The 27,809-nt window shown below is 40.0% G+C and overlaps 1 protein-coding gene and 1 long non-coding RNA gene across 6 annotated transcripts; one reads left to right on the top strand and one right to left on the bottom strand.

Annotated features, from left to right (window-relative positions):
- Window positions 1-1,246: 1,246 nt before the first annotated feature.
- Window positions 1,247-27,809, bottom strand: RHPN2 (rhophilin Rho GTPase binding protein 2). The gene is made up of 15 exons (XM_048959010.1): window positions 27,660-27,809; window positions 18,040-18,155; window positions 16,332-16,460; window positions 13,466-13,541; window positions 12,330-12,407; window positions 11,718-11,842; window positions 10,634-10,800; window positions 8,313-8,500; window positions 6,891-7,047; window positions 6,303-6,422; window positions 6,016-6,210; window positions 5,349-5,425; window positions 5,106-5,252; window positions 4,146-4,301; window positions 1,247-2,797 (listed from the first exon to the last, which is right to left on the bottom strand). The coding sequence occupies exons 1-15, from the start codon at window positions 27,714-27,716 to the stop codon at window positions 2,546-2,548; spliced, it is 2,040 nt and encodes a 679-aa protein (XP_048814967.1). The 5' UTR covers window positions 27,717-27,809; the 3' UTR covers window positions 1,247-2,545.
- On the top strand, window positions 23,756-26,262 carry LOC125699461 (uncharacterized). Of its 5 annotated transcripts, XR_007379568.1 has the most exons (6): window positions 23,765-23,833; window positions 23,970-24,143; window positions 24,327-24,398; window positions 24,537-24,616; window positions 24,725-24,916; window positions 26,162-26,262. It is a non-coding gene; the product is annotated as an uncharacterized LOC125699461 (long non-coding RNA). The 5 variants fall into 5 exon arrangements; XR_007379565.1 differs by having other exon boundaries at window positions 23,756-24,143; window positions 24,823-24,916; XR_007379567.1 differs by having other exon boundaries at window positions 23,756-24,143; window positions 24,777-24,916.

The raw sequence follows: 27,809 nt of genomic DNA, 5'->3' as shown, positions 1-27,809 counted from the left end.
AGTACAGTGATTACTGCATGTCACAACCAGCAAGGCAATGCAGCACTTGATACCGGCTCCACAGTTTGCTTTAGCTGTTTATTTCCACCTGTCTGTGAATGACAGGGCTTCTCAAACATCACGCTGGTTTAGTGCTGCCTAAATACATCTTTGACTACACTAACTCATTTCCCTAGTTCTTTTTTCACTCCAAAGGACGTTACCAAATTTATTCCTTTGCATCAAATTAACTAAGATTTTAGACATTAATATGCTTTTCTATATAGGTTGGGATGATTAATTATGGCATTAAATATAGCAACTACCATATGTGGGAAGCTTTGACTGTATCTTGTGCTTCCAGTACTAATCAGGAGTTATTTATGAAGTGGACTGGTGTTCCTGACATATTGCATTATATTTTAAGTGGTATCTCATGTAGTAATTTTTATTGTTGCTATGCACCTGTTAAGGAGGTGCTGTAAGTTCCAATCCTATCACTTGGGTTTTGGATTACAGCAGGAAGGCAGTTGAGCAGTTTTCAGTTCCTGTTCATTAAGAGAACCTCTGTAACCAACTTAATCATCCATGCGATGATGGATTTGTTACTTACACTGATTCCTTTCTTGGGTTGAAAATACAGTTACAAGATGGCTTTACATTATTTTATGTACTGATAGTAAACATCAGAATTTCCAGAACTAGAAAACAAGATACTATTTTCTCACTAGGGAATACTTGAACTTCATTATAAATGTTTTAGCTTTTTTCTGTCACTGGTTACTGATGTTGCTATGGAGACTGGATTTCACACCCAAAACGTGTGTGGCTATTGATAGTGCAAGGCAAACACCAAAGTACATTCTGCACTTCTTCCAGTGACCACCTGGCTCAGTACACCAAATAAATTCCAACTGAAGTAGTAAAAACTAGTACTAATAAAGTTAAAGGCTGAAGCATTAATCTGTGGCAAACTTTGATTTTATAGGATTTTAAAATAGCCTTGTATATTCCATATCATTAGAAGCATATGATGAAAGTGCTGAAGTCTTAATTTGCTGTGAAATGAGTATTTATCTTGTTAGCTATTGCCTGCCACTCACTGTAAAGTTAATCTTTAAATAGCTGCTAGAAAATAGTAAATATGGATTCATATGGCACTTAAAGCCCCAATTTTTGCTCGAGTGTGAAGAAGGCCCCCAGCCCTGTGTTTCCTCAGGGACCACTGATGGTGGGAAGGGGAAGGCATGCAGCTGAGAGACCTAAGGAATGGAGATACTTTTATTGAAAGGAGCATTACAGAAACCTGCAGGGGTATGTTACCAGAAAGTAGTAAAAACTTGTAACATGTTTTATTTTCCAAGCAGCAGTAGAATCACAGAGTCATTACCCAATGGCAGCATCTGATTTTTATTCTTAAATAAGTCATTAACATATTTACACCTATTATTAAGAAACTAAAAATGACACCTCTGAAGTTTACACCCAGACACAAGCTTTCCCATAAGTTTTGAGTATCAAACAGCAAATATCTACTCTGTAGATAGCAACATTAACTAACACTAACGTGTTAGCAACTTTCAATTAATTTCATAAAATAGAAGAGTTTAGCAGAAATACTCAGAGGTTTTTCATCTCCTTGTCAATACATGCTCATGAGATGTTCCAAGAAGTAGAAGATTTCATATCAGTTTTCTTACCTGGCACAATAATAGTCTCCCACTGTGATTTCTAAGTACTTTTTTTCCTCATGTTTTGAAAGTGTCACTACAACTTACATATTCTTGGTCAATATACTAGAAAATGTCAGTTTTGAGATTTGTTCCACAACTATCAATTTTAACAAGAGTAATGAAATGCAGATCATCTTGTAACTAGGTTAAATAATTTCAAGTCTGGCATACAACCTGTTTTTAATAATGCACACGTAACCTCGATCAGAAAAGAGCAGAGTCAAAGTCCTTTGTAGTTCAAAAGACTGTATGACTTCTGAGCCTTCTAATTCTGTTGCTAAGTCATATCAGCTATTCCACAGAATATACCTCATGCTCTCAGAGAACGTTTATGCATAAGAACAACTGTTAGACCACCCTTTGCAGAAAGCTATTTTCTCTAACAGCTTCCTCTCTCCTTTGTTCTTTAAGATAATTCTGTGAAGTAGTGTTAAGCAACTTATTATGAACTCTACATTTTTACAGCAAAATCATCCTTCACTGTGTTCCCTACTGTTTTGCATGCAGCATCAAGTTTGTAATAAATAACTCCCATCTACAATAGTTACAAAAACTGGTGATGATACTGTATTTTGAAATTCCAAAGGAATCCTGTCTCTGCAAGCCATTTTATCATCAACAAACTGTTTTTTCCATCTCTCAAACCATTTTGTTCTAACCTTCAAATTGACTCAAGTTCTACAGTTTCTGCCAAACTCTGATCTTCATAGTAAGCGAAGTCAGTGGCACTTGTCTGAAGTTATACACATGTATAGATAAAGACAACATTGATCAATGTGTTTTATATACATTTAAAAGAAAAAACTTCATGGTAACAGCTCCTTCAGAAAGATTCAGTACAGTGAACTTTCTGTACCCAGAAACGTGAAGGGAGAAAACTTTTTCTTAACCTGAGAACTTGCAGCCACAGCTGAAGGAAGGCAGAGGGTGCTTGCAGCCTTCTGTCTATTTTTAGTTCCCCAACTTAGAAAAGGCAGTTTGAGTGGGGCTTTCTTAGCCTGATCAGTCTTGTTCTCTTCCATGGCTAAACAGATCAGGGAGTATGTCTTCTGCATTCCCACAGAGTAAGTGGCACTCTTGCTATGCTGTAGGAAAGAGAGAAGAATTATAAGCACCAGTCACTGAAAATGGGTCAACAATTTGAAGACAACAAAAGATTACTGTGCAAATAGTTTTCCAAGGCAGACTACAGCAAGCATTCTGTGCTAATTAGTACAGAACACAAAGTCCTTCAGCGCGCTGGGATTTCTGGTGTTTTGCCCTTGCAGACTGAAGGGGTTTACTGTGCAAATCTAAAAGATTCACAAGTCCCTGTACAGTGGTGGTGCTGTTACAGTTACACAAAAGCCAGTAAGTGCTGCATGACATATACAGCAACCTCTCTACAACACTTGGGCATGCAGTTCTTGCACAAATCCCTCAAGGCGAGTCTCTGTTGTCCCTGGAGTCCAGAAAGTCTTTAGAGTTTTTGGTAAATGCTCTGAACAAACTCCATGTTGACTGCAGCTATTACAAGTGCAATGTAGAATGTTTTGGGTTATCTGGCAGGCGCAGCCCTCTGCCTTTTCTTAGCTGTGCCTGACTGTAATGTAGCCCTTTTGTGTCCAGCAGCAGCTTGGAATGACAGGCATGCAATTCCTTGTGGTCAGTAAGTGAAATGGATTTCAAACAAGGAAATCCAGTGGCAGTGAGGGCACCTTGATCACTTTTAAGGCAACAAGTATTCTAGTGTCTAAGCTTGCCAGGAAATGCTAGAGGCATGAAGCACTGGATTTAGCTGAACTACATGTTCCCTTATCACAAATAATGTTTTTAGGGCTTAACGTTTTTTAAACTTGTGATCACATTTCCTTAGTCTAAAGCTTCTATGGCAGTTTTGTGACTGACTAGACAGTTAAAATACCCCAAGATAAAAACACACCAATCTGTAAATTCTTCTACAAATGATATAGGTCATTTATGCTAACAGCAAATAGAAAAGGAGCATGTAGACTTGGATGCTCTACTGCACTCAATTATTGTTTCATTATGGCTCTTCTTGTGCCAAACAGGATGGTAATTTTTTTAAATTCTCTGCAACAAGTTAGGGGAAAATTAATTGCAATATGAATTCTAGGGCATATTTAATCCCAGTAGTTCCACTAACACACAGACACAAAAGTAAAGCTGCCAACAACAAAAAAAAAACTGCCCAAACCATTGTTATGCACACAGACTTCACTTTAGCTTTCTAAGTCATGATGCAAGTTCTACTGATTTTAAATGGACTGTTTAAAAAGCACCAGATGTTGAAATGCACTATCTGTTCACTTGCAAAGTGGGATATCTAGGTGAATTGAAAGTAAACATTAATCAGGAGTGAAGCCAGAGGGGAAAAAAAACAACAAAAGCCTCCCACATCAAATCCACAAATGTATTTGCCTCATTACGTACCGCAGATGCTGTTGTATCCTGGCAGCTGATAACCTCAACCTCAATGGGCTGCTCTCCCACACTTTCGAATTTTTCCAGAACCTCATCCACTCCAAGCCATTTGCAATCCACTCCACCAATTGAAACAATGTAATCACCGTCTTTTAGGCCCGCTGACTGTCAAAAATTGTGCATGAGTTACCATCAGGAATCATAAAGCCACTAAAATGTTTCTTATCATCAGGCAGTATTTGCCCTAAAGGCATTTCCCTCACAGTAGCCATGAAGCCACTGTCTAGTCAGACATGTGGAACAAAAACTGATAACTAGCATAAAAAGATGCAGATATTTCAAGTACAGAAATTACATACTTTGTGGAGTTACTGTTGATACATGTGATATTGGTATTCTCTTGGCTAGTTTTACATCCTTTTTTTTCCTCCCAAGTTAAATCCCAAGTTTTTTTGTTATCTTATCATTCCCATGAGGCATGTTCTCCAGTTTCTATTTCTGTTCTGTCAGCTTTTTTGTATTATGTGGTTGCTTCTGCCTTTGCTGTAACTATGCTGTAGTAACCTCAGTGTGTTGATTCCCTTTCATAAAACGACAACATATCAAAAACCACTGAAGTGTTCTTTTTCCTCGGGTACATCCTGAGCCTCATCCTTACTGTTGTAGCTACTTTTCTTTGTTTCTTCCAGTTTCCCAAATTAGATGGGGAATAACATACTTGCTTTTTTATGTTTGGGACTTTCTATCTACTGAAAACAATGAAAGAAATGTACAGTAGTGTAATGTGATGTCAAGGATATAGATTCTCTAGCAACTAAGGTGTATATTGTACTAAGATTGCATTAATTGACTACACTGACACACACTAGATCTCAGTAAATACTCCATGCAGATATGAACAAACTAAAACCACTTTTAAAAGACTGCAGTGCTAAAGATAAATCATTAATATTGCACCAATCTACTTACTGCTGCAGAACAAACTGGATCAAGACCGTAAATCTGTACTGGTGAACCTCCTTTAAGGCTGAATCCCAGCTCTCCTGTTTCACAGTGGAAGTGAATGATACGTGGAGCCGTCCATCTCTGCTTGGCTGAGAACACTGACAGCGGGCCCTGCAGGTAACACAGCAGTAAGCATGTAGTGCTTTCTTGTCTGATGGTTACACATAACGTGCATGAGAGGCTGGTGGGCATTAGCATGTTACATACCAGTCTGTGAAAAAAGTCTGTAACTTTCACCTTGGAAAACTGAGGAGCAACCATTTCTACTTTATGCTCTGTTTTAGCTAAAACAAAAAGAAAAGCACATTCATTTTCTCTCCAGTATTAGTTAAGACATGAATTTCTTGTGTTCTAAGCTAGATAGAAATTTACCTTAAATTCTTACTAGTAGAAAAACTCATTTTTGTGGAAATGTGCAAGACAAATTTTTAAATGACCTTAAAAAATACCTTCAGAAATCACAGTATCAATACAGAAAGTTTAAAATAATCCTTTCCAACAAAACACTGATATTGTCCTCTTTATATGCGTATGTATACATGTACATACACATGTATCACAGAATCAGATAAGTAAACATCTAAATATATTTAAATATTAGAGAAATTGTATAATAAAGTCATATCCCCATGCAAGTACTTATCTCATCCTTCATGCAAATATTTCATGCCACAACAGATAACAGAAGAATTCATCTTCTAACACCATTTTTTTTACCTCCTTCAGGCACATCCATTATCTACCCCCTCCTTTTTTCTTTCAAGCCTTTCCTAGATTTCTTAGTGTGATCTGAAGATTATTCTGTTAGTCCCTTGAAGGGGATCATCATGAAACACTCTGTTAGATGCCTTTATTTCTCACTGTGGATACTTACGAAGAATATCTGGAGCCTGGATTAGACTGAGAAAGTCATCTTCTGTCTCCTGCTGAGCATATTTGAGAAGTGAGCGCTTATGTGCAGCTGTCAGAACCTCCAGAAGAACTTCAATGTTTCGAAGTTTTTTGCACAAACCACAGACTCTTAGAGCTTCTTCGTGGTAAACAATGGCTTTGTGTAAATGGGCCTTCCCTGAAAAAAAAAACAGAACTGAGTTGTCTTCCACAGATGCATAAAGATTATTTTCATCTTTTATACATTAGCCGGATGACACTGGCAATTACCTAGTTGTTTTCTCTGAACTTTGTCCTTTAAAATGGTGAGAATCATCACACCTTCTGGGATGTAGTCATACAGCTGAGATAAGGCTTTTTCCTGCTGATCTTCATCATCATTGGACTGCACTGCAAGAATTGACACAGAATTTTAGTCATTGAACATCTCTTCATAGCCCACTCCTTTAGGTCTATTGTTGTGCAGTAGCTATTACTTTCTTTGCAAATCTGGTCAAATATTTTTACAGATATATACTGATGTGAATTTCCAGTTTTTAGAGCTCATGTAAGTTTTATCAGGATGCAAAAATGCTTATATATCAGAACAGAATCACAAGAATTGAACAACTTAGTAGCATATAATGCATTAATGGATATAACATATCTTCTGTTTCTGCAAAAGTTTGTGTATTGAATTTTCCATTCTTCTGTGAAGGACAAAGAAGACTGGATCGTATCTGAACAAGAAATGACCACAAAATAACAGACTGAAATCACAAAGTTCCAGGCTCCTCGTCTTACTCACAGAAATTATAATTGTTTATTGCATTTGCTGGTGTTCTTTATATGAATATATGATAAATCTACCATTCTTACATTCATGGTCACACAGAATGGTGGCAAGGAAGTAATGTGCCAGAGCTCTGTAGTGGTCTGCTTTTATTTGTACCAGTTTAGACCAGGAATACGGGATATTTTCTTTGACTGGTTCCTGAGTCACTGCAGTGCTAACCATCATGTAAACCTCTCCCACCTAAAACAAAGCATAGAATTGAAGTATGAGAAGTTAACATTACTTGGTAGGAGCTCAGCTACTCAACCAAGGGATATTATATTAAGCCTTAAGACAATTTCACATGCATCTCATCAAAGAGGAGAAAAAGCTACAAATGCTGTTGAAAAGGATTGAAACAAAGTTTTAAGAAAAAATGAACTTCCACCTGATTTCTTTTTCTCACAAAAAAACAAGAACTGATTCTGTACAAGAACAGATGGATTAAGTTAGTCAATCAATATGGCTTCAGAGTTCCACAAAAATGCCATATAATAAACTTAATTTGCAAATACATCTCATCATGTTAATTCAGCTAAGAGAGTTCAATATGTCAATTACTTCACTGGATTTGCACTTCGCTTCTGAAACTGTGGAGTCACATCCACCCTTAAGTTTGTATGGTCAAGTTAAATCTGGCTGCTATCCTTGATTCCTTTTTGGAAATAGCTTTTCCAGCAGTAAATGCTGCTTTAATTGAATCCCAAAATCTTTCCCTGCTACTTAACAACTCTAGAAGTAATTCATGGCAGCTTTGCAGGGTTGGTAGGAAAGGCCTTGCCCATGTGAGCTAGTATGGAGCCATTTATACATCTGGCTCAGAAAGCATATCCCGATCTGTTGGCCTATCCTCATTTTGACGTCAACAATATCAAGAATTAATTCAACCTTCTAAGGCACAGCCCACCACTCCATTTTTCATACAAGTTCCAAGACAGCCTTGCACTACCTACCAATCTCATTCTTCATCCTTCTCCCAGTTACAATTCAGTTTTTCTTTTGGACTTTAGGTTCTTAAGTTTGCATAACCTCAAGCTGTCGGGAAATTATGGACAGGTTGAGCGTTGAGCAGTTAATGGAAGGACCCGCAAACAACCCTGCCCCTTTCTGTGTTGAACTGTGGCCAAGATTGTACTGTTTGAAAGAACAATATACTAAATTGCTTTTAAAAAATCCTTTGACAAGTTTGCTGTCCAAGTGTTCTTCAGATGTTTCTATTCAACTTAAAATAGCTCATAATTCTAATGTAATGATAATTGAACTGCAGGTATTCACGTTTTCATCTTCTGAAGGGTTGCAATTCTCAATACAACTTCAGTGCTGTCCCTTGCTACTTTGGGTTTTCAGTAGTGGTTGTTAACATTTAGGTTTAACAAATTCTGATAATATTCCTAGAGGCTTTATCTTGTAACTCAGCAGTGGAAATACTTATTTTGAAAGAGTAGATATGAAGGCTCTTATTTCACCTTGGCAACTTCCTGTGTCATTTTCACTAGTGTGAAAAACTCATTGCGTATTCCAGGGAGACTGATCTGCTCAAAAGCACACTCTTGAGCTTGAGCAAGCATCATCTTCACGAGTACGTTCAGCATAGCAGGGCTCATGTCATAACTTGGTGTGTGAGTAAAGGTCTCCTTTAAGTAGCTTAGGACTCCTGAAATGACAACATTATTCGTTGGCATTACAAAAACAGAAAGAACTGATCTTAATTCTACCATGTATGACAAGAAGATTGAAAACATACTTGCTCATATTGAACTATAGCAATCTGAGGAATTCTTGGTGCACGCAGAAATTAAAGTGACCTACTGATTTTGGTTTACATTCCTATAAAACACACAGATCTCAAAATTACAATTCAGGAGAGCACCAGAAGGTACAGCTTCTAAGGGTAGAAGTACTTTCAGATTTGCCTGTAATGATTCTTGGCACTGACCAGAAAGCTATGCTGAACTGAATGCAATTTTTATATGGGAATGGTAGGCCAGAGCCACATACAGGACAAGAAACAAAAAACATCTGCACAAGTTTAAGTAGTAGAACCTTTCAGTGGTGGGAGAAAAATGTATTTAAACTTACTAATTATGTCTCCTTTGTAGTTGCTGCTAAATTCACAGTGTATCTGAATAAAAGCTCAGTTCCATCCCTTTAAGTAAACTAGAACAATATATTTAATAGGGAAAAATAAGGCTCTGTTCTAGATGTTTGGTTCCATCAACATCCTAATCACTTTTATCATTTATCAAATTAGAAACAAACACTAACTGTAGTGCAAATATTAAGTAACAGTTTCATGGACAAAAGTGTAACCTCAGCACGCACGTCATCCAACTGTTTTAGTTGGTTCTACTCGCCTGCTAATTGCTGATAATGCTACCAAGCGTAATGATAAGGCCTCTGCTTTCTAAGCGTCCCACCTTCTGTAATCTCACATCTTATCATTTCTTTTTGTTCTGCCATGTTGCAGTATGTTTTCTACCACCACTTTCTGGTATTTTTCAATTTCTATGTGACGTTGGTATCTTTTATCTTGTACATCCTCACACAAATTTGGCCATCTCTGCATCTCTTGCATGGTGTGACACGTACTGACCGAGTACCCAACTGAAAGCAACTGGAAGTACAGGAAAAAAAAAACCCTTTTTTTTGGTTCTCAACACAGTTCTGCTCCCACAGGACCTTGTACACAGTGAAAGCTTTGTTGAGGATAAATTCTGTGCAACAATTTCCATTCAGAACAGAGCAATGGTTAGCACATGTTCTACATCACACACAGGTACAGTGAAACGCCGCTGCAGTGCTCTGCTTCAGGGCCCCGCAAAGGTACTGTGGTACAGATGATGCATTTCAATTTGTGAATTAGTTCTGCTCTGTAAGTATGCTGAAGTAAGAATCAGTTACTTTTCTTGCAAAATGGAAGAAGTAGCAGCAGATTGGAGAAATTTCTTTCAAGTTTCTTGTAAATGAAATACAAAGGTTGAAAACCAAAATCTATTTAGCAAATGCATGAAGAAATATTAGCAGATCTTCTGGATAGCCATTCTATGTATTCAAAAGGAGTCCACAATTTGTGGCTGTTAAAGCTACTATTACAGTGAAAAACAGCTGCTCACAAAAATATCTTACAGTCCGTGTTAATTACGTAGGTGATGTCTTTAAGCAGTATTTGTGGTACAGATGACATTTACAAAAAATTAGAAAATCTACTTGAAGAAAAAACATCAGCTTCTGTAATGTTATTTTAGAGCACCCAATTCCCTTCATTAGAAAAATTTTCATTTTTCTTTGCTTGAGAGAGAGATTGTTTTCCAAGTTCACCTTTGGATTCCATGGAAAATATGCAGTCAAATGAAATGAATTGCAAGTTTCACCAGACAACAAAGCGAGATTAATTATGAAGAGACCATATGAAAAGTTAAGTTCTAAGCCTTTTACCATCCTTTAAAACTGTTTCTTGTCCAGCGTAGTATCACTGAGGTTAGAGCAGCTATAGACATGAAACAAAGAATGAACAAAACGAAACAGCTTTAGGGCTATTACTCAGACCTTTGAACTACAGCTCGTTAATCGTTAACCACAGCATTCATTGTCTTTACCAGCATGCTTGAACTGCATTTCCAGGTTTTGAATTAAAGCTTCATCTCAGTCCTTCACTAGGCTTCTCAAATTTCCCTATTCCATCTTTTCTGTGTAAAAAAGTCAGTGGGAAATGCAGAAATCTGCAGGAAGTCAGGCTGAGATTAGGAACATTTGCATGAAGTTCTTCCTAGTTTTTATGCATCTCTACCTGCAGCTCTCTGAAAAGCATCAGCAGCATTTTCAAGTCCAGCCTGGGTCTGACGATTGCATCTTGTTCCAATCTGGGTGTAGAGGGCTCCGATATTGAATAAAATACTCGCTTTTTCCAGCAGCAGATTCTGCTGACACACGGGAACACCTGTGAAGGAATCATACCTTTGGAAAAATAATGAGAATACGTGTTACGATGTGCAGAGTCCACTGAAATACAGGTACTGTTGTTCTGTTTTTCCAAAAGAACAGTGTAATTCCTAATAGCTGTTCTGCTGCAGTGAAAATAAAAGGTGGCTAGAAATACCATCATGTTCTTTGAGGACAATATAGGTGCCACAGACTAGAGCAAAACAGAGAATGTATTTAAGCCTTAACTTTCAAAAGGCTTTTAAGCAGGGTCTCCAGAAGCATGTTATGAAGTGCCTATAAAACTTTTCAGGGGCTGAGAGCATACTGGGGAAATATTCCTATGTGGTCACTGTGTTCTCATAGCTTTTATTAGGATGCACTATTAAATGTTGCCATGCATTAACTACTGGCATGGTCAGACCCTACATTGCAAGTATTTTGAAGTTCCTTTTTGCAGTTAGACTGGGAATACAATGGCTCTTCTTGGCTGCGCTGCAGTTGTCCCCTTCTTGCAATCAAAAAAATCAAAATTCTGAATTCAGGAGTCCATCCTTCTTCATACATACAGTAAACATTTAGCAAATGCTCCACTATAATAAAGTAAGTCACTCTTCACTCCTGGCCCAAGTACCCAACAAACTGAAGGAAGGTCTGACCCCCATCTGCTTCAGGCAACAAAGTTCAGAGTCCAGGAGAATATGTGCACTTGTCTAAAATTAGGTTCTTTTTCCCTTGTGTAAACCTGTAACCCAGATCATAATTTAACACAGCATGAAAAGGGCTACATTATAGTCAGGTTTACACTTCGTATTAAAAACAAAAACAAACACTGACAACAGTGGGATGAGGGTGGGGAAAAACAAAGAAATGCTTCAAATTAAACTGAAGACAGTTAAAGATTAACGGTGCTCTGGGGGGTGGAAACAAACAAACATGAACTCCACACTTACCATGTAAATAACACTCCCGTGTGTCTGGTAGGTGGGAAAAATCTGTTTTCTATAAAACCAAGTTGAAGGAAATAGCTCATCAACATCTCAATGCCAGCTTCATCGCGGCTAGGAGTGCGGCAGGCCTTAAAATGCAACAAATCAGAATATGGTGCATTTGCTTGGGTTACAGAATGAATATTGAAATGCCAAGGATAAAGCTCTACTTCCTCTGGACTTCTGTGCACCACAGAAATGTGGGGAATGTGAGAACAGTAAGCTTGAGGCCATATGGATGAACTGCAAAGAAGTTTTTATTCCTGTCTTCTTTTGCACAAAGCAGCACATAATCTTTATAGAAAGAAGGTTCTGTTTGGCAAGTCTTGCAGCTAATTAAACTGAGATTGCAGGTATTTTATGAAAGGTACAAAGAAATTGTATGTATGATACTGGAGACGTAAGATTGTAAAGCTATGGGACAGCAGAGATTCACGTTCCATATCTCAGAAATGAAGTCAATATGAATATGGTAAGCTACAAAACATACACTGATTCTATACAGATGTTATTATTTACAACTTTAGGTTAGAAGACCTCATGGAAGAAATCTCATGATGCCATACGTAAACTTACTTGTCTCAGATCCACGAGGTCTGCTATTTCATCTTCATACTCTGAACTGTCTTCACTATAATGTTCCAGAATAAAGTCCTAGAAAAGGTGTAAATGAATCAGGAAATCATTAAATCAACTCCACTGAGTTTTAAAACAACAGCATGTAATGGTTTTGAAAAGGACAAATGAACTCTGTGTGTTAAAATAACAAGGGAATCAAGTCACCATAAAAAACTCGTTAACAGAAAGACACTGCCAAATTCTTGTCAATTCCACTGAAATTACATAGTTGCAATGCCATAAATTGCAAAGGCTCAATAACCTGGCATAGAAATTAACCTGCAGATGTAAAAGCAGCAACTTTTATGGTTATACAAGAAGCAGTTTTCCATGAGGTAAAATCTGCATTGTGCAATACACAGTAGTCCAAAAATACAGAAGGTTGCACAAACAGCTGGCAAAGCCCACAACAAGCAGTGATAATTATGCACACAGCTTCCCAACTGAGCTGGCTTGGCTAGAGGAAACTGGAATATCACTGTATTATGCTCAGTACAATCATTGTTACTGCTTCCTTTGGCATCTGGAGTAGCCTTAGGGGAATCACCAGTCTTAGGGGAATGAAAAACTGAAGAAATTGTCTTTTTCAAGTCACATGCTACTTAGAATCACACACGCTTAAAGCGCTCCTGCACCTAAAACATAAAACATAAGTCTGAAAATAAAGACAGAATCTAAATATCCCTAGAGGGACAAAACCATCCCATAGTTTCACCGCAGGCTGAGAAGAATAAAATTACACAAAATTCTTTTACATTGTTTAGACTGTCACAGCTTCTCAACAAGGAAGATCTGCCTGACTTAAAGGACGTGGTGCTTAGTGCGTGTGAAGCACTGCACAGATGTTAAAACCTTCATCTCCACTGAGCACACCAGCTTCTGCATGCCCACTTCTCTTTTCACAGGAATGTAAATTAAGGCGCAGGGCAACAGCCCAGTTAATGGCTGGGTAATTTTTAAACACGTTGGGATCTCAGTTCTAAGACAAATACAACAACAACAACAAAATTATACATAAACTACTTCTTCAAACAAATTTGAAGTGGAAATTACTCCATTAACTATTTATTCTGAAATATGTCTCGGAAATTTACCTTCAGGGGGAGCGTAAAATCTACTTCTTTGGTTTCCTTAAGGCCAAGAGGTACCAAGGGAATGCTGAAAGTCCCTCTATGGAAATCAATAAGATAATTACTTTAGTTTCATTTGTTGACAGAAAGCTAGCATGTCAATGGGGGTTAAGGCAAAAAGTGTATAGTTTACAAAAGCTCTGTCCTTCCCAAGAAAGCCTGCGAGTTCCAGAGGAAAGAGTGAGGTGCATTCTTCATTTGAGTCTGTTTTTCCACTAAGAAAAGGCAACTCCTAAAAGCTGGCTTGCTGCCACTCGGCTCTGCCTTTACATACCTGCACAATTATATGGACAGCTGCTACGAATCTGCCTGATTGAGGTACAGTAATTAACAATAACCATCATTAGTATTTTACATGCTACCCATGTTTTCATATAGAGAATTGATACGTGTCTAACAGGGAAAAGCAGGGCCAGAGTGTATCAACAATGAAAGGCCTAAAACTAGAAGAACTGAGCTTCTAGACAAGGTATTGACTTCATAAACAACTCCAGTTATAAAATATCAAAGGACAATAAAGATGAGAACTGGAACATTAAAAAAAATCTAACTTCAAGAGAATATGGATTTAGAATTGGATCACACTATTAAACACTAGTCAATGGAACCATCAATGAGTGAAAAAAAGAAAATACCGCTTACACCTCAGCATGGAAACTACTTCTACTACATATACTGCTTTTCCTCTAAGCATATTACCCAATTACAAAATAGTGAGATCACAATTGCTTCCAGGTACATAGTCTGTTTAGTAGGTTTAATGGATTGGTTTCTGGCAATTATGAGGTTTATCTGATATTTTCCTTTTTCCTCCAAGCTGCATAATCATCAGAGTATTTCATTACCAGCACAAAGTGGCGTGGGTGTGATTCATGTATGGTCTTATCACCAAAGAGAGGAAAATCTTTCTCACTGGTGAAAAGTCTACCTGGGGGAGATGGGAGTAGCAGTGCAGCTTCCTTAGCAGTGGAGGAGTCTTAGAACTGGTTGACATGACCCAGAAAGCAGCTCTGCTAGCTTGGAAAGGGCTTCTGAGACACAGTGAAAAAACATCACTGCAGGCAGTGCAAATGATTTTATTTTTGATGAGGCATTTAGAAGAAGCCACAAGACTTTTACATCACTTTGAGTCGACATTTTTTCCATCAAAAGGAAGTGATACATGCAAGCAAAATCCTAACTTACTGATTTAATGAATCCTACAGGAATTGCCACCCACAATTCCTGCTGACATCAGTATTTGTTTCTCAGAGGAAGCTCTGCTTTTCAAGTTTCCAAGGTGTCACACCCATGGAGTCAACACGGATTGCATCAGGGAGGCGTTGGACAGTTAGGGAGGTGGACCTTCCTTATCAGTGCAGAAGTTCCTCAATCTAACTGAGATGTGTGCAGTAACTGGGAAGGCCAACACTTCCAACTGGTGCAGTTCAATACCCTGTAACCTAGTAGCATGGGTGTGACCTCATGGTGATGACTGCATGCACAAAAGATTCAGAGGATAATTGTTCATAGCTATTTGCTATCAAAAGGCCAGAGAGCAGCTGCAGAGGGTGTGGATTAATTTAGTGGATGACGAGTAAAAAGCATCTACAGCTTAGAATGAACAGCAACAGAAAGGCAACATAAAACAGATTGGGAAGTGGGATCAGGAGAGAAGTCATAGTAGTACACAGCTGCAACAATTCTACCCACCCTAGGACATGACCTACTGCTCCTTCTTCACTGAGAATGCAGATACTTCGAATCCTCTTCAGCTAGAGGTAGGATTACCACAGCTGGAGTCTCTCATTCCCACAGCCTTAACTTTCACTGCTACTTAATTGCTGACATATGTATATAAAGACTAGCAAAATTTTCAACAGAAAACTTCTTTTGTCAAATAGAGCTGTCGATGTTTGCCATGGGGTTGGGCAGTAGGAACTTGTACAAAGTTTCTTTTGAGAAAAATGAAATGTAGATATTTTGCATCAGGTTAGAATTCAGTTGAAACCTACCCCACTGAAACTGTGCTTAGCTCCTCAGCATTCAGGCTTCTCTATAATCCATCCAGAAGTTAACCCTGACTGAGAAAAGTGCTAAGAGGGAACAAAAATTATCCCCCCCTCCACAAAGCACTTTAGTTTGCATCTTGAGCTGCTAATGTTAATCAAATATTAAAAGTTTAGTTCTAGGAGCAGTAAGATATCTAACCAGTAGAGAAATCTTTGCAATATTCAGGCAGTGAATAATGCTTAACTTCAAAGTTTTATGTTTGAGGAATGTATTGAAATTTAGCATACTTTTTAAAGCTGGAATAACATCCTGATGCAATCCCAATTTCATCTATCTCTTTTTAGCCTGTTAGTTTATGCCTTCTGCCATCGAAGTACACATCTTAAGAATTACAAAGCTGCTTTGAGCTCCAAAAGCAGCGTTGGTCCTTTATCCTCCAGTTAAGGAGGATTGTTGTGTATACTGCATCTGAGAATAGATAGATTCGCTAGGTTTGCTCTCTTTAGAACGCACTGAACCAGTTAGTCAAGTACTGGAAATGCTGCTGGGTCCCACGTGTTTCTCCATATTGCCCCACGACCTTTCAATTCTTACCGTAATCCACTTCACGAAGGGACTCTGTATCTAAGGATTAGAGGCACATACCTTTCCCAAGTGAAAGACAAACAACACAGACTAACCCTTAGTCAACAAATCTACCATCAAATATGTTCTCTTCCTATCAAGTGTTGTGTTCTTTCAGGTTATTATTGTCCAGCATTCAGATTCATCTAGAAACAGTTTCCTTTCTCAGTGCTAAATACAAGTTCTGTTAATAATTTAGAAACTTGAAACTTACTCCGTATTTTGATAAACTTCTACTGAGATATTAAGTCCTTCTAACTCCTCCTTTAAGATCTGCAGGTCTGAGTTTACAAAACTCAGTTCCAGTAGTACCTGTTCTCGTACTTTGTTGTTGGTGGTAGCCCTGGAGAAAGAAAGAGACATCATTTTTTTATTGCTGAGGAACAGGTTTTGTACATAAGCTGAGCTGACCCCTCTGCTAGCATTCTCAGCATTGTTCAGATTTTTTTTATCCCCTTAAGAGATGATACAAGACCTCATGTTTCAGAACTTATTAGCTTTTCTGTCGAAAGAGGACAATAGTTTCCAGATAGCAGCATGCAGACACACAGAAGGTTTGTCACGTGCTAATTTTTTCATGAGATAAAGAGTCAGAATCATTTTCAGATACATTAATGAAAAATATTAAAGCATCTTACAAACAATCCCTATCTTATTTTAAGATTATGTGGTCTCCTCCTAGAAGAGGATGATGGGTAGAGAAGGGAATTTGGAAGTTTTTTTTCAAAAGAGATTCGCCCACTTCATTACTGAACAATGATCCGCTGCGACTTCTGATCTTAAGAATGAAAGAAAACTGTTTTATGGGGAAGCTGTTATTACATAATGCATTACTAGCAGGGATACAGGTAGGAAGATTTTGTAATACAATATGTTCATAATATTGTTTCTTACGCAAATAGGATTTGCTTGTTCCTTTGCCATCCATATATTTACATTCTTCTAGGACCGTGAGCACAACGGAAATTAATACAGCATTTCTGTGCCACTTATTATTTACATATTTCATTATATCCATACTTCTAGCCTGATTCTCCATCCAGCATTACTGTTTACAAGAGACTTAAACTATTACCAGTAAGTACAGACGTGAACTGGAGTGATTCATATCCAGCTTGAAGATATTTCACCCCTTTTTTAGATAGATTATCATCCGACAACAACAATTAAAAATAAGTTTAAATTTGCAGCGTTTATATTTACCTTTAAGTTAAAATTAACCTTCATAAATATTCATGAACAACCTTATGATACATCTAGGCTTCTCATGGCACATCCTCCAGTTTTGCAGAGTATCTCAGTGAAGAACTGGGAATCCCAAGGATTAAATTCTAACCTTGCACTTCACATTATAAATGTGCTTTATCTGCAAGTTCTCTATTTCTGTTGTATTCCTGAGGCTGATTAGTTTGAGCAGGGTTTAAATCTGCTGTCTGCATAATCCACACTGGATGTAAATACAGAATAGAAAGGATCTTGAGCACCATGTAGATAACTGGGTGAGCTCTGGTGCTAGAAGCAGTTTAGTTACAGTATTTTTAAGGCTCTGTGTTTGGTCTAGCTTACCAGCCCCCACAGGAAGGATTTTAGCATCTCCCTCAGCAACCCTGGTGTTCTATCCAGGTAAACATCTCAAATATGGCTGTATTGCCCTCAACATGGTTCTGTTGCCATTATTACTAGCAATAAAGTTGATCAAACAGAGCAAGACGGAGTTAGGTTGGTAGAGCAAGTCCAACATGCAGCCACTTGCTACAACAGCGCAGCTTTGGAAGCGCACTTTACAGCAGGTAAGGTCCCAGCAGAGACAAGCAGGGAGATTCACAAAGCGTCCAGCAGTAATTATGTAAGTCTCCCTCCTCCCCCACACAAAAACCCATTTTGCTGCTCAGGCTAAAGCACTGCGAAGCAGCAGCACATACCGTAACAGGTTTTCAGCACCAGCTCTCATTCTTACTGCTCTCAAGATCTGTTGGTTTAGGACAGCTCTTCGATTCTGTAGTTTGCTTCGACCAGTCTCAGCAAGAGGATTACATCCCTAGAATGAAAGAAACAAGTTTTGTTGTTACAGCATTCTGAAAAATGAGTAATCCTGCATTTGAACTAACTCCGTTGGCATGGGTACTGTACAAATACCGGTTACCTGTGTTGACAACAATGACAAATGACTGTTCTGACAGCGTTTCCTTTCTCACACTTGGTTATTAAAAGCGTAAGGAACACTGTAACCAAAGCTTTCGACATTAAAATCTAGGCTGAAAGTATTTGGTTTAGAGCTTATGCACATGTGAGCCAGTCTGTTCCCTCCTAAAAATCCTTTGAAGCTATTGTCCAATTACAACTGAATTTGACAGCACGCTATTAAGTTCCTAAAGGTTTTGTAAAACTGCTGCCTGGCAAGGCAATAAATCTTACTAATGCTTCTGCTTAACCTTTCCAAAACATCTGAGTTTCATACTGGGAGATAAAGCCTGGAAATACAACTCTATCGGAAAGCAGGATTTGTGGCACCACAGACTTAGGAACTTTTGAAAGGATCTCTTCTCTTGTTCCTTCTGGTGCTCAGTACAATCCCACCCCTCTTTCCCCCAGTTCCTTTCTTTATACCTTAAGCTCATTTTTGGCACAGTACTGCTTATCTGCATCAGTCTTCTTCAGATCTAGGGAATGCTCTCAGATCTTTAAGTCTGCCCTGCCCTAACGCAACATCACTTTTGCATACTGCACCAAAAATGTGAAATATGAATAAACTCTGTACAATATTTCATCTGTATATTATCACAGTGCCAACTATTATCTGCCCACTACTTTATCTTATCATCTGTTGGACAAACAAGGATTACATATGTCTGCCTCAACATCAAAAAAGATGGAACATGGAATAATATGGGATAAAGGAACAACAGACCTGGACAGGGAAAGATGGTTATTGCACCTTCAGATACTTAGCAAACTGAGCCCTTAAAAAGTAAATCATTAAATCCACAATTCACAAGAATACTTCTGTGTACGTGCAAACCTACACAAAAGTAGAAGAACAAAGGTTCTGCACATTTACATGAGGAGAGCCACGCCATTGTATTTCAGAGAGAGCACTGATAAGATAAAACGATTACGGACAAGCAGAACTGAGTATCTGCCTGACTTCTGTTCTTTCCAGGAGGAACACAATCTTAACACCTTTTTTTTAATAAACAGAATCCTTCCACTTTTTTTTTTTTCCAATTCTTTGCCTCTGCCCCCCACCTTTTTTTTTTCATGTTCATTTACAGCTGACCAGCACACCCCCACAGCCTTGTCTACTGATTCTGAAGCACACAGATCACTCCATCTTAAGGTTTACCCTTAAATGAAGTGCGCCCTTTCGAGTGGCCTTGCTGGGTGTTGTTAAGAAGTTTAACTGGGTCCTGCTGAATCTTGCATTATACACTAAAAAGGCTCAAATCTGTCTGATGCAAGTTTTCCCACAAGTCCTCCAGCCACTAGATTATGAACAGTTTGGGATCCCCCTCTTACATGTTAACTGGAAAAATCTGGCTGAGACACAATAGCACTGAAAAGTTTCTCAACAAGCCCTAATTATGAGTGGTCAGGCAATAACATACCAGCACATCAAAAACAAGTATTTAAATAGAACACAAAGTTCTGACCACGACATTTTTATTTGGGTTGGCAGGTGAAAGCAAACTAACTTGGCAACAGAGAAACAAGAGGATCAATCCAGTTTATATCAGCTTATCTGAGAAAGCACATAGCCTAATACAGTTAACTTTAAATCCTTACTTTGAAAAGTTTATAATAAATAGGTAAGATGACACAAAGCTTGTGTAAATGCTTTCTGAAGCATCGTGTGCCAGATAATTTGAAAAAACATGTCACATTAAATTATTCTCATCATAGAAACATTTCTACAATGAAGCACCAATTTCAGCAGAAGGCCAAAACGTGGATGTGTGCTACATACTCTCTTTGATGAGAAAGCATTGGTAACAAACAGAATACAAAGAAGATGAACTTTTACTGGAGAGTACATGCATATTTAGCAATTTCCTTTGTTCATGTCAGATAAAAAGTAGTCTTTGAAGTACAAAATACTTTATGCCCTTTAACACATTTTTACTCAGAGGCAAAAGCAAGGCACACTCATAGGAACAACATGGCCTTGCACCTACAGGATGCTTTCTGCTCTTAGCCTGCATCTTGTTCTGGGCTCTTGCTGTTCTTCCAATTTTGCTTTTTCTTCACTTTACACTGTATAGTCTTTCTCTACTACTGATGTTGAAAGTCTCTCTCCTTCTGGTCTATCCATGCTCCTTTGCACTTGAACCTTGCCAATGACCTTGTCTTGCATCTTGTATTCACCTTGAACACTTTATTCTTGGGCCTTTCATCTCTGTACCCCTGGGATGCCCTTCTTCCCAAACCCCTTCGTCTAAGCACCCCTCCTAAGTGCATCATCCCCTGCCCAGACTTCATTTTCTCTCTAGGGCTGCAGCTCCTCCCTAGAACTCCCTGCCCTTTCTGCACGCACAACAAGTTTCCTGTTGTCATTCCAATCCTTTGCAGCCTTACTCCTGGGAACTTTTTCAGGAAGATCACCTGCCCGATCCTCGAGCCAACAAAGCTCAGCAGCAGTGTTTGGTTTATTTCCATGGACGTCAAATCAAGATCCAGCCCAGAAATCAAACAGACTCCAGGTGAATACTGAGTGCAAATCTGCAGTGACCTCAAACTCTGCAAAGAACAAAAGCAGCAGAGGTGTTTCCCTTCATTTCAAGGCCAGCCTCTAATCACTGTGTGATGCCCCAGTGCAAAAAGAATCCCCTGAGGCCTAAAAGGAGAAGGCACTGACTAACTATCAGGATCACCCCCTTGTGTCTCAAGTGCTTCACTTCTGAAAGACTTTCTTTGAACAGAAGAATGTTTTCAGAGTAGGCTCTTCTACTGCACACACCTCCCATCTACTTCAAGGCCAACAAGGAGCTTGCATTTGACCTCATGCAAAACTGCTTTTTAGATCCCCTCTATAGCATATGGGGATGCTCAGCTAGTTTATGCTCATGTGCAGGCTTCAACTCTTCTTTGTATAGGATGCCAGAATACTGAACGGTACAAGGATGCAGAGAGAGCGCTGAAAATAACCAACATCAGCAAGAAATGTTATGGGAAATAGACAATCCAGAGAAGATTTCTCCTCGTGTAAATCACAACCTCTGTGTGCTTAAACATTATTTAAGAGATAGGTCTGAGTAAAAGCTCCATTTTGTCTTCCTGCACGACAAAGGTCCTTTCTCAGCCCCCATTTGTAGGTGGCTCACATATGGACATTCCCAAGAATGCTTATGTTCAGTACATTAAATAGCTGGCAGCCAAACTTCCCAGCAGTTTCCACACCTACTGCTTCATTTCTTGTCAACAGAATAAGAGATGTTTCATTTAATTACTGTTTATTTCTTTGCAGATGCAAGACAACTCGGAGAGCAAAGGGGATTTTACCCTCACTCACACACTAGCAGTGTTATCAGTTCATTAACAAAGTGACTTATTACTAATGAAGTCACAAAAGTGATCAAGAATAAAGTATGATTGAAGTTTTCATTGCATGTTTTGATGGGGAAAAAAAAAAAAGAGTAAATATACTTCTTGTAAAGACATTTCAAACTCTGCTATCAGTTTTAGAGCCCTTTTCCCCTCAGAGTGCTGCATTTCATGAAGAGGTGTGTTTGTTTGAAGTGCTTAAATGTTGTAGTTCTTAGCCTCTGAAAAAAAAAACAACAGTCTCTTTAAAACCTGAAGTTGTTAGCTAGTTACTTCATTTCTTCCTGCTTGGCTGAACTGCAGTGTCAGGAAGCTGGTAAGTTTTTATTATGTCCTTACCAAAAGCAAGGCCGCACATCAATTTCTTACCATATGTTATATGTGTACCTTGGTAGATATGTGCTCAGAAGAAACAGACATTGGTATGAGAAAAATAAACACACATCTGCTGATGAAGGCTGTGCAGGGCCTATGCACATTTCGTAGCAATCCTCTGACTAATTAATGGAGCATGCAGACAGATTCCAGTGGGATTCCTGCTCATCTCTTGTTAGAATTAATGCCTGAGCTTAGGAGGCTGGATATCTCACCTTGTACTTTTAACCCTCTAAACATTATCCCACACATGCTTATTTGGCAAACAGCATAATGAATGCCTCTGGGATCTTGCTGCAACTTTCTGCCTCTCAGATGGGGCGCAGCAGGAGATAAAGCAGAGCTACAGGGCGGCTGATGGGCTCCATGGGGCTCACATGGGACTGGGGAGAGATTTTATTCTATGGATTACACAGACACAAAGAGGACAGTCAGACAAGCCTGTAGCTGGGCACTGCAGGCTAGCTGTCAATGGACAGCATCTTGCCTCTACCTCCCACCTGACAGAGCCTTCAAATCCCCAGTCTAAAGGGACACAGGCAATATTTTCATGTTTATCCAAGCTTCGAAGTGGCCCACCACAGAAGGAAGCAAGCTGTCAAAAGTCTAGGTCCCAAACAGAGAAGAGCTGCATTTAGCTTCAGTGCCTGGCAGATCCTTCTTCAAGACAGGAGTATTTTTAACATCAGAACTGAAGTTGCGATGCACACAAAAATTGTGACTGCCTAACAATGAGCAATCAAAGGAGGCATCTGAAATTAGCATGAATATGACTTATGAGGCAGTGGTTTGAACTTTTAGACCAGTCACACACACAGGGTGACACAGAGTTGAAACTGGGTGTGCCTTCTTACTTAAAATAAAACATTCCTTCCCAGCCAGTGTGACCTGTGCTGCTTGTACCCTGCAGAGCATGCAAATGGCCATAGCCCCCAGGCATTTAAACCTGTACGCAACTTCACTCATGCAGGTAAATTCCTTGGCTGCTATAGAAGTCATGGTACATGGCACCACTGACACTCCAGTAGTTCCAGTAGGACTCTGAATAGCTCCTAAATGATGATTTCCTTACCATCTCCTACTACTGCAGTTGAAGCATCTCTGAGAGATTCCCTTAGTTCAATGCTGAAATCTTAGGCACGTACCACAAACCTTTCAACAGTAGATGTTTTTAATCTGTGCTTAAAATAAGGAGAGAGTTAAGGAAGAACTGACATTCCAGAGCCTGATCTAATTGTTCCATATTCAGGTATGTTACAGTTCTAAGTGTTCAAAGACTAACAATAATGTTTTATAATTAATAATTGTATTGTTCCAAACATTTTCTATACCATCTATACAATCTTGTCACACCACTCACAAATCAAAACTAATACTGGGTCTGAGAAGCCTGTGCCTTGATGACCCAAGTTCCAAATGATTCCTGGTTTGGCCATGAAGGCCTACTTTCAGTTTTTTGGTTTGTTTAATTTGTATATAATGAGTGGACAGAGCATGGCCTGATGCCGGGTGTGAATCACGTCAATGTTGCTTCTGGCCTGGCTAGACGAGCAGGGAGAGAACAAACAGGCAAATAAATATTGCTGTGTCAATGCTAATGTTGATTGTTGCCTGGCTACTAATGACTAAAACCAGCCACGTTAGCTAAGCCCCAGTGGAAGCACAGGTGTAGCAGGTTGGTAAACTGATCCATAAATCACAGCAGGGCAGGGGGCAAATCCTCCACAAGAAAGCCCAAAAGCTAACGAGAGAGAGGATTAATTAGGGCTGATTCACAAGCAACTTATCATACCTACCATCACTGTTAGTTTCAGCCTGGCACTCTATTTACAAAACTACTTGTGTTCTGTTTTTAGCCTTTTCATCCTGGCAGGAAGGACTACCATGCCTTCTTCCTTCTGAATCAGCTTGGTCTACATGATAATTTTCTTGTCTCCAGACTTTCAGAAAGGGAAAAGAAAGCAATTATCTTCACTCAACTGACATGAATTTCAAGGCTCTTTAAGCTATCTGTTCAACTGCTCGGCCTGTCCATACAGCTTTCCAAGACAACCAAATTGAAGATAGGATGCTTAGTGCTGTACCAGTATGTGTCTGAAGACCTACAAAAAAGGTAAGTTTGAAAAATAAACGTGGGTTTTTCCTTCTATTGCAGCTTCCTAATTAAGAAACCTGAAAAGTTCCAATCTGTGTAAGGCATTATAATGCAATTAACTAAAATAGAAAAGTTATATGCTAAAAAGTTTGCTAGAAATCTTTTCCTTGCTCTGCTTCTACTCACCAAACAATGTTCTAGGGCTGATGAAACTCTACCAAGAGATCACCGCTCTGTTTTGAATCCTGTGAGTGGACAAGCACAGCCTCACAGGTACCCTGAATTCTGTATACTGACTGCTCTTTGGGTTACTCTGCTAATGCATGCTGGTTTAGTGGGCTGATTCTGGAATAAAGAGAATGAAGAAAACTCTTCTTTCAAGGTGTTCTTTGCTTTTGCTTTCCTCACAAGAACTTGTGTAAATGAAGAACAAGCAATCTGATGCAGAGCTATGGCAGGCTACGTCGTTTGGAGTGGAATAAGCATCTCAGGTAAGCAAAATGGTAGGTGAGGATGGGCCTTTAAGTACTGTGCAAAAAATCCTTCTATGTGAAGGCCTTGCTCTGCTTTCAAAACAAGTTCTTTGCTCTTATCTTTAGTTTTGTCAGTACTTCTCACTGGCCGTAGATTCCCTCATGGGAAAAATTCCAGGGAGTGGATCTTGACAGAGTATGGTATAAGCATGGCTGATTCACAGGCTCATGGCCAGAGCCAGGAGAAGAATGTGGAACTCCATGCAAAGAAGGCTGTGGCACAAGGCTGGTCATCCAGGAGCGCGCACAGAACTGCAGGTACAGTCTGCCCTGATATTGTACCACAGGGTATAATGAACTACAAATGTGATGGCAGAGATAGACAGAACAATAGCAGAACCAGTTTCCTTAGGCACTGTATTCCCAGAAAGAAAGAAAAAAAAAAAAAACTTCCAGAAGAATCTCCATCTCCTCTTTGATGAAAAGCCCAAGTAGGGTGCCCCTTCCACCTTGCCATATCCTTTTCAGAGCAACAGCAGGATTTATTTTTCTTAAACCTAAAATTCCTCTCAGAATTTTAGTTGTGGCTAATCAGATAGTTGAAGAGGTTCCCCTTTCTCAGGGGAGATGCCAGGAGAAGAGGAATAGTGTCATTACTGACAGAGTTGTGTATACCCTGCATGGTTGCATAATTATTTCAAAACTAGGTATTATAAAAGGAAAAGGGGGGAGGGAGGAGTGGTCTTCAGAACCAGCTCAAAGGAAGTCAATGGTTTAAAGGAAATCATAGTTTGCATATGCAAAGATGAGGGGCCTTTGCCATGAGGAGAAAGGAGAGAATGGACTCAGAGCTGCTGCTGATGTGGCTGGGAATGAATGGAGGAAGAGAGCCCCAGGGCTGCACGGAAAGTTGCCAGAAGAAAATGCCAGCCATCCCACTTGGGACTGACTTGGCAGTCACAGCAAGCCTAACTTCCTAGTGTGGCAACAGGAGTGAAAGAAGGAAACAGGATTGTGTTTCTGTTACACCATTTCTGCCTGTTGCCCTTTACACAAAGCCAGTCTCCACCCAAAAGAAAATAAGACTTTAGGAAATAAGTTTTTACATTTTGTATCTTGGGTACAGCGAGGGTTATTGTCTGCTCTTCTGTATTTGAGGCTGCAAAAGGGCACTGTGTCAGCTTTGAGCAAACGTCCCACAGCAATCCACTTATCACAAAAATATATCAAAAGCATAGAACAAATGAATATTGTACGGACCACTCAATTTTATCAATATTAAGATCTCAGAGTATATATAAAAGTCTTTTGCAGTATTGAAGACAACCTCATTGCATACAGAATGCTTGGGAGCCCTTTTATGAGCAGTCCTGATACAAAAAAGTATTTTCATCTTGCTCTGCAGCTTATACATTAGAAAGGTCAACTAAGTAAATGTTTTCATCTCAAAACACACGCAATGGCTTTTGGAAATTGGTGTGTTTCTGCACCAGCAGAACAAGTAGAACAACCTCAGACTCCTTCAGGGAATGAAGAGTGTGATTTTATTTATTTTTTTTTAAGGGAACAGAAAACAATGCAAAGGGACTCTGGAGAGGTGGGGGAGCCCATGGACACACATGACTAGCTCAATAACCAGTTTGTTACACGAAGCCATCTAGCATGAACAGGTAAGGTCCAAAGAAAGATATTCTGTCCAGGTTAATGCTTTGGCTTCACAGGGTGAGTCTGTTCAGGATTCCAGGTTTTTCTTCTTGTTTGCTTGTTTTCTTCTCCTGAATCTACTTAGAATGAAAGCTCTGATCTTTGAGACCATTCAACTAATGTGTAACAAGGAATACTGGCTTTCTGTTTAGATTTAACTTCTAGGGACAGAAGGCTTTCAGCTTTTAGCCTAATCTGACGTTTAGAACCGCATTAATGGTACCGAAGAGCCAGACAAGCCTTCCAAAGATCTCCTGAGTGAACAGAGGAAAAGGTGCCAGTGCAGTCCCAGCTCATCCAAATTTAACATTGGATTTCTGTCCATTTTGCACTTGTTTGTGATAAGCAAACCAAAAGTGGGGAAGATGTTCATAACAAGGTGTAAGATCTATCTTTGAGTACTTTCATATAGGAATAGCACCATAACTTTTCAGCACATGGAGATGGCTCTGATCTGATGCTGTTTATGAGACCTTATTCGTAATGTACAATGCTGTAACCAGAAAGGACCCCATCCTATGGCCGGTCTGAGTGCAGCGTATGCCTCCCACTCCTTACAGCACACAGCTTGGCCATCAGACTTCAGCCGGACCCCAACAACAAGGCAAAGAAGAGAAAAGGACAACTTGTATCTAACTTAACAAGTTCGGCTTTCTCTGGGATTGCGAGGCTCTGCTTACACGTCAAGTACGGCGGCAGCCCACAGCACCTGGTGCTACAGAGCACAGCTACGAGAACTCAGAACGATTACAGCTCTGCCATACTTCGCGATTTCCTGCTCAGGACTGCTAAGTGATTACTCACCCGATACTATATGAGGATTACTCAAATGAAAGAACCGGACGAGATGGGAAGTTTCACCTCAGCCCGCCTGGCTCCCCGCGCGACAGCGCCCGTTCCGGCAGCACCGCGCCGCTCCCAGCCGCTGCAGGGCAGCGCCGTTCGGACGCGCTTCTGCGGGCATCGGCGGGCCGCGAGCGGAGCGCCGCGGGCAGCGCAGAGAGGTAATTGCCGCCGTGCCGAGAGCCCGGGCACGGCACGAGCCGCCCACGTCGTCTGAGAAGTAATGAGGGCAGATGTTTATTAAAGGCTTCCTAACGACTCTGCTAACTTCGCCGCCTCGCTCGAGTAAGCTTCCGACAGCTACACGCGGCAATTACTCGAGAGCGAGCGCGGAGACGGAGCGCGAACGACAGAACGAAGGGACGGAAAGGCAGAAAAGCCGCCAGGCGGAACCGGGCTCCTCGTGAGGAGGTGCGCGCGAGCCCGGCCCGGGGGGCGGCGGAACCGCCTGGGATCGGGACGGCGCCGGCAGTTCCAGAGCCCACCGAACCCCGGGGCTCCGCCCTCCTCTCACCTTCCGAAAGTAGCAGTCCTCCTCCGGGCAGCCGCGGGCCGGCAGGGCGTCCATCATCTCCGACCGAGAGAGCTGTCCTCGGCCGTGCTGCTGCGGAGAGCCGCGACCCCACGGGAAATGTCGGCGCTGCCCCGCGGCGCCGCCCGGCTC

This window comes from Lagopus muta, chromosome 12 (genome assembly GCF_023343835.1).
Source record: "Lagopus muta isolate bLagMut1 chromosome 12, bLagMut1 primary, whole genome shotgun sequence".
NCBI classification, from domain to species: domain Eukaryota; kingdom Metazoa; phylum Chordata; class Aves; order Galliformes; family Phasianidae; genus Lagopus; species Lagopus muta.
Note: the sequence above shows the minus strand (reverse complement) of the source record. Positions and strands in the feature narration are given on the sequence as shown.

What these genes read in the sequence shown, in the direction of transcription:
- RHPN2 (XM_048959010.1), bottom strand. Translation starts at nt 27,716, where the DNA reads ATGATGGACGCCCTGCCGGCCCGCGGCTGCCCGGAGGAGGACTGCTAC. An exon ending in ATTTTACGCTCCCCCTGAAG is followed by an intron (nt 12,408 to 13,465) that starts GTAAATTTCCGA and finishes CACCTTTTCTAG; the next exon opens with GACTTTATTCTGGAACATTA. An exon ending in ACCTCGTGGATCTGAGACAA is followed by an intron (nt 11,843 to 12,329) that starts GTAAGTTTACGT and finishes TTGCATTTTAAG; the next exon opens with GCCTGCCGCACTCCTAGCCG.